Below are 11,176 nucleotides of genomic sequence, written 5' to 3' on the forward strand. Positions count from 1 at the left end.
CGGGTAAAATAAATACATCCACCTCTTACTTTATGCAGATCTCTGACACGGACAAGTGGATATGTTGCAGGCCCAACCTATAGAGGAGGGGGTCTGCAACCTTTGGCTCTCCAGCTGTTTGGACTTCAACTCCTAGTATCCATCACCAGAGAGCTATGCCGACTAATGATCATCAGGAAAGACAAAGGTTGCAGACCCCCCCCCACTAGAGAGAAATTCTGGCCACACCTCTGCTATTCTCCCTAGACTTTGCCAGAGATCAGTAGTGTCCCTTTTTGCCCATCGGAGCTCATGGAACTAATTATGCGTTCAATCATGTTGTCTTAGCTAGATTGTGAACACTGCATTAGAAATAAGGGATAGAAATTCTCATCTGGCCGCATTGAACATGTCACTTCTGTGTTTTTTTTATGGGGGCCGCCCCCACCCATTAACCTCAGTTCTACGCCAAGACTATGCCATATGTATAAGCTGTCTTAACTATTAATGCGAGGAAAAAAGTCTATAAACCATAATTACTATTAAAAAAAATGTATGCCGTTTCAAATTGCGGTCAGCTTGACATCTTCATATCAATTGTAGAACTTCAAAGCACTTGCCAGAACGATAGACAGTGTCAATGTGCAAGGTCGGTCCCCAGTTGACTAGCTGGCTTAATTGTCTGTTCAGTTATTTGATTATACAGCCTGGTGATTGAAGGGGAGTGACCACCAGGTTATCAGAGTATCCGTGAACGAGACCAGAGCGATGAATATGGCGGCGTGTTGCTTTCGATGGCGGGGTGCCAACAGATGTGTGGAGCAGAGTGGCTTAGAGCTCCCCTTTCCCGAGAAGGGGAGCCAAGAATAGTGTACACCACTTGGACTATTGATGGGGAGCTGTGCTAAAAGCACGCAGGTGGATTCGTAGCCAGCCTGACTGAACAGCATGCTTTGATAAAACAACTAACGCACAGAGCGGATTAACTTACTGCTCAGCTTGAAGAAAGGAACATGACGCTATAGTGCCTTTTACAGAGGGAACAGCAAGTGAATGAAAAGAAAGAGGACTAGCCCAAAGAGCGGTGGCAACATTTTCAAAAGTACGCTTTGTGATTTAGGTCGCCTCTGAAGTGCTGACTGAGAACATCGAGTCTATTAATAACCGCAGCAAGGACAGGGCACCTGGCTAACCGTATAGCAACGCCAAACTAGTAACCCTCTCCCTTGGCATAGAGAAGTAATCAAACCGAGCACGCCAGCTTAGGCGTCAGCTGTTTCGACTAGTGCTGAGTCGCAATACTCGCCTGGGCACATTTACATTCCGAGGGTGAAAGCAGGAAAACTCACACTGAAACATGATACAGCAAGAATAAAAGGAAACGAGAAGCCATGTTGCAGTCCTGTGATTGAAAGCAGCTGTTCCTAGCTGCAGGGCAAGGCACCCGCCGCTTGACTTGTTTATAAATTGAATGGATGATGGGGACTTGAGACACGATGGGAGGGGGCACTGCTGAGGAGGCGAGAGACTTAACGGGTGAAAGAAAGAAGGGGGGTGGCGGTGGGTGACAAGCGAGAGTAAGTTGAGAGCTGGCAAACTTTAAAGTATAGGATACGGGGAACAGGAATGGACACTTACATTTTGTGGTTATAAAATAACATTTAACAAATCACAATATCAAATACAATAACGTAATTCACAGTACAACCACAATTTAAAACTTACAAAAACCATTTCATTAAAAAAAGTTCATATACAATCAATAAGGAAATTGACAATTAACCTAAAAGATAAAAGTCACCAGACCGATAGCCAGTAATATATCCTTGTGCTTCCAATTATGACAACTTAAAATCAACTATCAATTCATAAAGTTTCGAAGTGCAATTAAGTAAAATAGAGCATAGTCTTCAGTGGATCTTAATGAAGCAAAGAGTCCAGTGGCAGTCTAAATAGTTCGTCACTGCAATGGATTGGTTCTTCCCATATGGCAAAACTGCCAAATAGACGCAAAATCAGATATTTTCTAAAAAATAAAAAACGATTTTGAGTCGATTTGGCCGTAATATTATGTTGCAGAATTTCAACGTCATTGTTATCTTGGCAAAACCTACAAAAATTAAGTTTGAGTGCAAGTTGACTATAACGCAGTAAAACCTACCTAGTCAATAAAAGATTCCAACTGACCCGTATAAATTTGCCTCTGATTCTAACATGGGGGTAAAGAGTTAAAAATTGAGCGAGAATTCCAGTTTTCTTATGATCTTTACTTAGATGACTTACTGATTTATACTAATGCATTTAGTTTATTGTGAGGGTCCAATCATAGCGAAAGAGCAACATTTTGACCTTAACTGGATAGGCCACCAATTCAGACTCTTTGATGACCCAATTAGCTCCAATAAACTGCTACAGAAATTCAAGAAACTACCATGAAACAGCCCCATTTCTTAACCAGGATTACTCCAAGGTCAACGAATAGGGTACCCTTAGGCGGATCCAGTATCTTATAATAAAAAAGCATGTACTTCCAGCTGGCCCTACGTAGCTTTGAGAGAAAAATAGCCCAATTCATACCTAATCAGGGAAAGCGGCACACTATTAGGAACTTGTAATAGTTTTCTCCAGATTAAAGATTCTAATGTAGGGAGAAAATCCAGAACCCAAAGTGGCTGAACGTCAATTCCGTATATCATTTTTGATACTATTTTTCCCTCAAAAGATTTCTTAGCAGGTATCAAAGAATATTTTCCATACTTACTATCAATTCGGCGCAGTTGATTTAGCATTTTGTTCACTGGGGTTTTTAACCATACTCTAAAGGGTTCTTTATAAAGTTTGCAAAACAAAGGGAGTCTCTCTACCAGCACAAACACAGCCCATTGACCTGTTCTTGGGTGGATGGCCCCTGGGAGAGTCTCAACCAAGTATTTGGCTCACTGTCCCTTTCACAGAGAAGAAATATCCCTGCATATCAGTCTTTATCCTGCCCAGGGGCAGTCCAGCACCGAAATGCTAGGCAATTCTCCTCTGAACAAGAGTACCAACAGCAACCGCATACACATGTTTCAGCCTTGTTTGGCATCATCAGTGAGGAGGAGCTGTGCCTCTCTGAGAACCAGGTTTCAAGAGACAGGACACATACGTGAGGACTAAGGGGAAAAGACGGCAGGGGGAGAAGGTAAACCCAGGGAAGGGTTAAAGTGAAACCAGAAGACAAGGAGCGATGAGGAAAGGGGGTTCTGGGAAAATTGAAATCAGTGGTATCAAATGAGCAGTGCTTTAAATGGAAAAAAGAATTGCAGGTACTCACCAAGATACGAAGCTGGACACTCTGGCGCATCACCTTGGGCAAAGGTCTCTTTTAGGCACACCATGTTCTTTGCAGGCAATGTCCAGTGAGATTAAATTAGGTGCCAAGGGCCACACTTTGGTAAAGTAGTGCATCTGAGATCCTTTCATACAAACTTCCAGTTTGTTGTCATTCATTGTGTTAGGAAGGTTTGAATATCTATATTAGAGAATTTATTTTTTGCACAAACTAGTCAATATCACAGCTGTAAACTAAGCTTTAGAAGGGGAGTGTTATTATTGCCTGCTTTCATTGCCTAATAAATTTGGTAGGTAACTGGAGCCGTGTGCGAGTTTTCATTAGAAAACGTTCCACCACAACTCCAATTACATATAAGAATGTGCTCTGCTAATAACAAAGAGACATCTTTAAAAAAGTAGTTTCCTAGGCTTTCCAAATCAATCCCTGCTCCATCAATGGTAAGAGGTGAAGCCCATAGCGAAACAGTGCTCAAGGCCTATTGTGCCGAGAATACATTGGCTCCATATCTGTTTCTCCGTCTTTTCTACAGGGTGGATCCTGAAGGAGACATTATGGGCTGGTGGCAATGAGAGGACGCTGCTTTCCAGAGCAAAGGCATGTAGTCCTTTGGATTGTGATAAAGTGAAATGGTCAAAGCTTTCATTTTTAACCTCGCTACATAGTTGAGTACCAGTACTCTCTAAGGTGGTGAGAAGTGCAGGTACTCAAATGCTCAAAAATAAGAAGTGCAGGTACTGAGGGCCGGGTAGGACGGCCATTTAAAAAGCACTGCTTGAGGCAAGTCAACATCAGTAAAAAAAAAAAGACAAGAGGGTATGAGGCAGGGACAGAAGCAACAGTAAGGGGCACAATATGGTGTGGAGAGGAATCTAGCAAGGAGAGGGGTGGCCAGTAACGAAAACAAAAAACGGAAGAGACAAGAGACCTCAGACGATGTAACGATGGAGAGGAAAGAAGGAGGTCTACCCGGAATGGTGACAAGGGGTGAGAAAATAATCCGGAGAAAAGACGGCGAGGTAGGGGGTGACTCTGGAAAATAGACGGAGGGGTGGGTCCCAAAGAAAAGATGATAAAGCCTGAAGAGAAAATAAGGAGGTAAAAATCGGAGCAGAAGCAAGTGAGTCAGCAGCTCGTATAATGGGAAAGGGAACAAGAAAATAGAGGTAAGAGGGGATAACTGCGAAGAAAAGCGTGCACATCAAGAGAAGACACGGAAAAGCAAAAGAGGCGACGGTATCAAGAGAAAGGGTGAATTATAAGAGACCGGGAGGGGGGGCAGCAATAAAGACAAGTGGGTGGGGGTGAAATCAGAGAATAGTTAGGGTTTGGGAGGAGAATGAATGTGGTGTCCAGAAGAGACAAGAAGGTTCTCATCAGGAGGCATTAGAGACAGTGTGCAAGAAAGGGTAGATGGGGGCGGAGGGGGGGGCAAGACTCCGAAATGAAAGCAGCGCAGCAAAGTGGGAGAATGATAAATAAAAACATCTGTGCTTCCACCTCGCTCCGTCTCACCGTTGAGCCGCACGCAGAACTGCCTTCGCCGGCGGTCGTGTTGTACCTCAATGGGGAAGGGTTGCTCCGGGCTCGCCATGACCTGCGGAGGAAAGGTGGACGATTTTCTCACAGTACTCCTGTCTGCCAGAATCTGACACGGAGCGGGGCCAGAAGCCGGGATCAGCTGTGAAGACACGTGACACAGATGGACAAATCACCGCAACCATGCTCTGTTTTCATTCCTCCTCTTTCACTCACCAGCTCTGATGGACAAGCAGCGGGCCACAGCCAATCAGAGATCGAACTGGCCTATTTCTCCGCCCCTTCCAATCGCGACGTGAGAAACACTAAAGGCAAACACAGGCTACCTAGGAATCAACACGTGATGCTTGCTAGTCTATCACAGCGGCACTCACTGTTTACTTCCAACTTAAAGTGACAGTCACAGCACAGCGTTGTAAGAAGTACAACGCAGTACATCCGGCATACAGGGCTCAGTTTGGTTACTTCTTTTTTTATACAGCACTTGCAGAGTTCTCCGGTTCCACAGTTCCGTGCGTGAGAGCTGGTCGGTCCCGCTTTTTTCTTGGAATTCTTGGATTGTATGTTTTTTGGATTCTCAGGCATTAGGACTGGGAAATTTGAGAGCTCCACTCGTGTAACTTTTAAAACGACAATTCATTGCTGAGTCAGAGTGCAAGGAAAACATTGGCCTCATCACAATATAGTAACTGCCTCTTGGTCCAGTGGTATTACCGCTGGATTAAAAGTGGCGGTGTAAATCGCCATTATTTTTATTCCATGAGCAGTAATGTGATGGGCGCACCCGTGCCTCGGGCTGCCCCGTACTAACACACACGCATGCACACAATCACTGAGCCGACTACATGTACGTCTGTGCTTTCCAGGGTCCTGGCGGCAACTGCCGCACGGACCGTCTTTATTGGTCACCGCGCATGCGCGCCTTTAACTTAAAGACGTCATATCCCTCCTTTTCTTTAACAGAAAACAACTAATACCAAACACTTAAACATAACAACTGTGAAGTAACGCAACGTGGGTCGCTGACCTGATTGAGACGCAGGCTCAGTCTCCTGAGTCGAGGACATAGTCCTTTAGACGAACAGGCAGTCTGAGATCACGTCATGTGGGATATCGTCCGCCACTCTGGGGTTTGCGGCGGGCTATAAGCCTGCGGCATCATGTCCACTGGCACGTCCTCTGCCACTGCTCTGGACGGGGCAACATCTTCTGGTTCCTCATTCGGACATAGGACATTGATCTTTTTGAAGAAAGATTGGTTGCGGGTGACAGTCCCTCTCTCATTGGCTGCGGTGACCATGGTCCCTTTTACATGAGTAACCGTCCACGGTTGGGGTTCATACGGGAGCGACAGCTTCCCTTCGGGTCGCCGATTTTGCACAAGCACAGAGTCTCTCACGGCTACCTCCTTATCTTGTAAACCTCTCCTCGCACTCTCTTTCGCGTTGCTCGCTCTTCACGCACTTTGTCGTTATCAATGACCCCGGGCTCACGGCCCTCTACTTCTGGGATGAGGCCTCTCAGACAGCGTCCAAATAGATCCTCGGCCGGGGCAACTCCCGTCGACTGGTGGGGTGTTGTTCGGTACTCACGCAAAAACTCTACCAGTTTCTTCTTTAAGTCCCCTCTTCCATTGGCCGATATTCGAAACACCTTGTTCAGTGTCCTCATGAGCCTTTCGGCTTCCCCATTTGCTCGAGGTCAGAGGGTTGACACCTTCCGGTGCTGGATTCCTTTCGCATTCATGTACTGTGCAAACTGGCTCCCTGTGAATGGTGGTCCATTATCAGAGCACAGGATTTCGGGAAAACCGTGAGTCACGAACATCTTGTCCAAGGCCGTGATGGTGTGCTCGCTTGCTGTTGATTCCACCACTTCCACCTCTGGATATCTGGACCATTGGTCGACCACGGCCAAAAAGTACATGCCCCTCCCTGTCTACCCAAAGTCAGCGTGGACTGTGCCCCACGGACTCTCACTCCTTTCCATGGAGCTGATGGGTGGTGCTCTCTATTGGGCTCGCCGCTTGGCATGGCAGGCACCTCCTCATGTGTGATTTCACGAGGCCTTCTAGATCCGGAAACCATACTTTGGGTCTCAGCCGCGCCTTCGTTTTTGCGACCCCTTGATGTCCAGTGTGCGCCAGTTCTAGGACACAAGCCCTCAGTGTCTGCGGACTAACAATCTGCCTTACGCGCAGCAGCAGTCCGTCATCTGATATCGAGAGTTCATCCTTTACTCTCCAGAGCGCTTGGAGATCCCTCTGGGCCCTACCATCCCGCCTGGTGTTGTTCTGCAGTACCTCTTTCCATTCACCACTTCTTACCGCCACCTGAATGATTTTGAACACTTCATCCGTTGCCGATTCCTCAGCCACTGCTTCCCTAGACAGTGCCACCGGCATCGCGTTCTCCACAATGCTGTGAACAAACTCCTGGCACTCCACAAGTTCACCAGACCCCTGCCCCCGCTCATGGTTCGTGTGGCGGGACAGATAGTCAGCTGGATTGTTCGTTCCAGGCCGGAACACAAGCTTGACCCCATACTCGATGAGCGCGAGCATCCATCGTTCAATCCGCGGGGGGGGGGGCTTCGACGACACAGCCGCAAGGATGGGCAGAAGTGGTTTATGGTCCGTCACTACCGTCACAGGCTTTCCAAGAATATATATGCGAAAATGCCTGCAGCCCCATAGGGTGGCCAGCGCCTCCCTCTCAATCTGCGAGTAGCGTCTCTCGGTGTCCGTAAGGGCCTTACTCGCATAGGCATTGGGACGCATGTCACCTCTGCCGTCAGACTGCATAAGAACAGCACCTAGTCCCACCGGGATGACATCCACGACAATTTCTGACTTTGCGGTTGCGTCGAAATATGCCATCGTGTCGGGATCCGAGAGAGCCCTCTTGATCTCCAGGAATGCATCTTGTTCTCTCTTGTCCCACACCCATGTGGCATCATTCTTTGTCAGGGCCCGGAGAGGTTCGGACAGGGACGCCAACCCTTTGATGAAACGCCCACAGTAGTTAACCATCCCCAGGAAACTACGTACTTCCGTGGGGGATTGGGGCGCCGCAGCCGCGCGGATGTCCTTTATTTTCTCCGGATCAGGCTGAGCACTGTTGGCGTGAAAAATGAATCCAAAAAACCCGATACGATCCTTGAAAAATTCACATTTTCCTCGATGTAGGGTTAGGCCCAGCTCCCTCAGCCTCTGCAAGGTGGACTCCAACCTCTTCATGTGCTTGGTCTGGGACTCAGCAAAAACCAGAATGTCATCACTCATTTGAGTACCCCTTTTAGACCAGCTAGCACTCCCCGGATTGCATTTTGGAAGACTTCCGCCACAGACGAAATACCAAAACGCAGGCGTTTAAATTGATAAAGGCCCTCATGACTGGTAAAGGTTGAAATGTACCTCGAGTCTGGGCGGAGCTATAGCTGGTGATACCCCGACCTCAGATCCAGCTTTGAGAACACCTTGGCCCCCTGCAGCTCTCCCACAATGTCGTCCAGCGTTGGAGTTATGTGCCTCTCCCATTTGATGGCAGCATTCGGGAGACGCATGTCCACGCAAATGCGAACAGCGCCTGGCTGTTTAGGTTTTGGCGCCACTACAATGGGCGAAACCCAGGGCGTCGGCCCTTCCACCTTTTCTATGATGTCCATCTCAACTAGTAGCTGCAATTCCTTCTCTACCTGCTCGCGGAGGTGGAAGGGGATCTGTCAATGCTTCAGGGCCGTGGGCTGAATGGTGTCGTCAATGTGTAAGCACACTGGGGGTGCCTTCAACTTGCCCAATCCCTGAAAAATGCCAGAGAATTTGTCTAGGAGTTGGTCCATGTCCACCTGGTACACCTCGAGGGCAAAGTGCACAAGGTCCAGCGCCTCCGAAGCGGCACAGCTCAGCTGCGAGTGCGGGCTGACGTCGGTGACGAAAAACCTCGCTTTAATGGTCCTGGCCCCTCGAGTTACGGGCGCCACAAACACCCCTTGAATGGGTAACGGTGTGTCACCCCCAAAAGTGAATATCTTCACCCTTGACACGTCCAGCGGGGGCAGGCCCGGGGTGGCCTTGTAGTGGTCGGTGGCAAGAACACAAACAGAGGCCCTGGTGTCAATCAGTACCTGGGTGGGCGCACCTTGAATGTAAACCACACATGTAGGTTGTCGCCGTTTCTTCACTCCTGTTGCGAGATTTGAAATGAAGAAGATTTCCTCTTCCTCTTCTTCTGCGATGTTCAGCCTTTGAGTGTCCTGTTCCAGCGTTGCGATGCTCCGCTGTCTCCTAAAGCCACCACCGCTCGCCCTCGCCAGCCCTTGATGTGTGGATATCGGGGCAGCTGCACGGCATATCCTGGCATAGTGACCCGGATTGTTCCACCTTCTGCAGACTCCGGTCTTATCATACCCACAGTATTGGCAAATAGCCGCAGTCCCCTGTGCAGGGGACACATCCTGGCGCTTCTGGCTCCAGCGTGACTTTGACGGAGCCTGCCTCCCCAGCGCAAATGCCTCTTCACACTTTTATCTGCCGCATAGCTAAAAGACACTGTAAGTAAATTTTGATAAGCAGTTGGGCTTTTTACCCCTAAACCCCTTACAGTTTAATCAGTACAAACTCTTAGAAGGGCTGCTCACCTTGTATGTCCACAGATCACCAGGCTGACTCTGGATTAGGTCTGGTCCCTTGGTCTCAAATCAGGCAACCACCTGGACCATGATGATCTATACAGCTACCCTTACAGTATAACAAACATTGGCTGGCATCCAGATACTGTTACCTGAGCCACACCTCCCCCCTTGCGGGTTTTAACTCCCCCTAAAAAATCACAAGGTTATCGGCTTTCTCTTCATTCTTTCCACAAACCAAGTGATTCTTGAACTAAAGTGTTGCCCGTGAAAGACCACTGGTATTTGATAGTACTTCCTATTATGGAATATTGATGTGTACATGTAATGTATGATTTAAATACTAGGTCAATTGCACATTGTTGATTACTAGGCCTGTTTTTTGAGTTGTTATTGTTCTCCTAAAATATGGATTATACAAATGTAATGCAATAATGTAAAATTGGAAATATGTCATTAGATAAGCTCTACTAATAGGTGTCTTATATATAGTTTTTTCAATAGAACCTATAATGCCCCTGATGAAGAGTGTTCTATCACTCGAAACGCGCTGGGCTCCCTCCGCATCATCTTCACGAATGAATTAAAAAGAAGATTCTTGTGACAAATAATGACTAAATTGTCATCTCTTTGAATTTATGTTTGACTACTAAGTCTTTTCTGCAAATGCTTTTTTGAATAACATGTAATCATGAATGGAATGATTTCCTAAATTATTAGTCTGTCCTTATCAGACAACAGATAGTGTGCAGGGGACATAAGGTCCCAAATTGGGAACTCTTTCCCGGCCCAAAGAAATCGTCACAGACAACAGAGTCCAACTTGTCTCCAGGGAGATGGAAAGGTTCATAACAATGTCTGCCAGGTGAAAGCAGCACTTTATCATCCCCAGGCCAATGAGCAGGTGGAGACGACCAATCGGTCCGTCAAAAGGGCATTGCAGCTGGCCACGGAGGCTGGCATGGACCTGTACTGGACTGTCAAGGAGGCTGTATCTGCCCATCGCTTAACCCCCAACAAGACCACAAATGTTTCCCCGTTTTGTATGCTGAGGGGGAGAAGAGCAGCCTCAACACTCGTACCCCCCTGGCTGCCAAGAGTAAGGGAGGATGATACCATAGAAATGGCGGATGTAGTGTGGAGGATGAGGAAAAGTAAGACGCAGATGAAGGACTGGAATAACAGAAGAAGAGCTGTCCAAAAGAATGAGGTCCAGGAGGGGGACTCAGACAAAATCAAATTACCACATAAGGATCCCACAACAGGGTCTAGGTACAGCAGGCCCTTCAGAGTACTGCAAATAGGGTCCAATCATGTGTGTACCCAAGATGGGAGCAGATGGAACATGGAAAGGGTGGCTTTGTTTGAAAGGAAAGCCAAGGAGCCCAATGAATGTGAAGATTGAGAAATTATTTTAATTGTTCTTTTATAACACGCTTAATACAGAAGAACAGTTTCTAAGCATGATACCGGGATTCAAACCTGTGTTGCTATGCATTGTCTTGCTTCCAAGACAAACATGTTGCACCTGAGCTATCCTCCCAGCCCAAATGGACACAAGGTGAGAGAGAGACCTTGGACAGCAGCAAGCGATGAGTGAGACTCCAGGGAGCCCAAGAGATCGGGTGGAGATGCATCTGGCCGAAGTTGAGGGGCAGACTGAATAGAATGAGGTGGTCAAGATGATTCCCCAGAGTG

General features: G+C 47.4%; 1 protein-coding gene across 1 annotated transcript in view; it reads right to left on the reverse strand.

Annotated features, from left to right (window-relative positions):
* The window catches only part of NATD1 (N-acetyltransferase domain containing 1), a 120,045-nt gene extending 114,952 nt beyond the window's left edge, over positions 1-5,093 (reverse strand). The window contains exon 1 of the mRNA XM_069645765.1: positions 4,826-5,093. Coding sequence (XP_069501866.1) covers positions 4,826-4,904 — 79 coding nt within the window. The 5' untranslated portion in view covers positions 4,905-5,093. The remainder of the gene's footprint in view (positions 1-4,825) is intronic.
* Positions 5,094-11,176: the final 6,083 nt, after the last annotated feature.

This window comes from Ambystoma mexicanum, chromosome 2p (assembly GCF_040938575.1).
Source record: "Ambystoma mexicanum isolate Mex_15411 chromosome 2p, UKY_AmexF1_1, whole genome shotgun sequence".
NCBI classification, from domain to species: Eukaryota; Metazoa; Chordata; class Amphibia; order Caudata; family Ambystomatidae; genus Ambystoma; species Ambystoma mexicanum.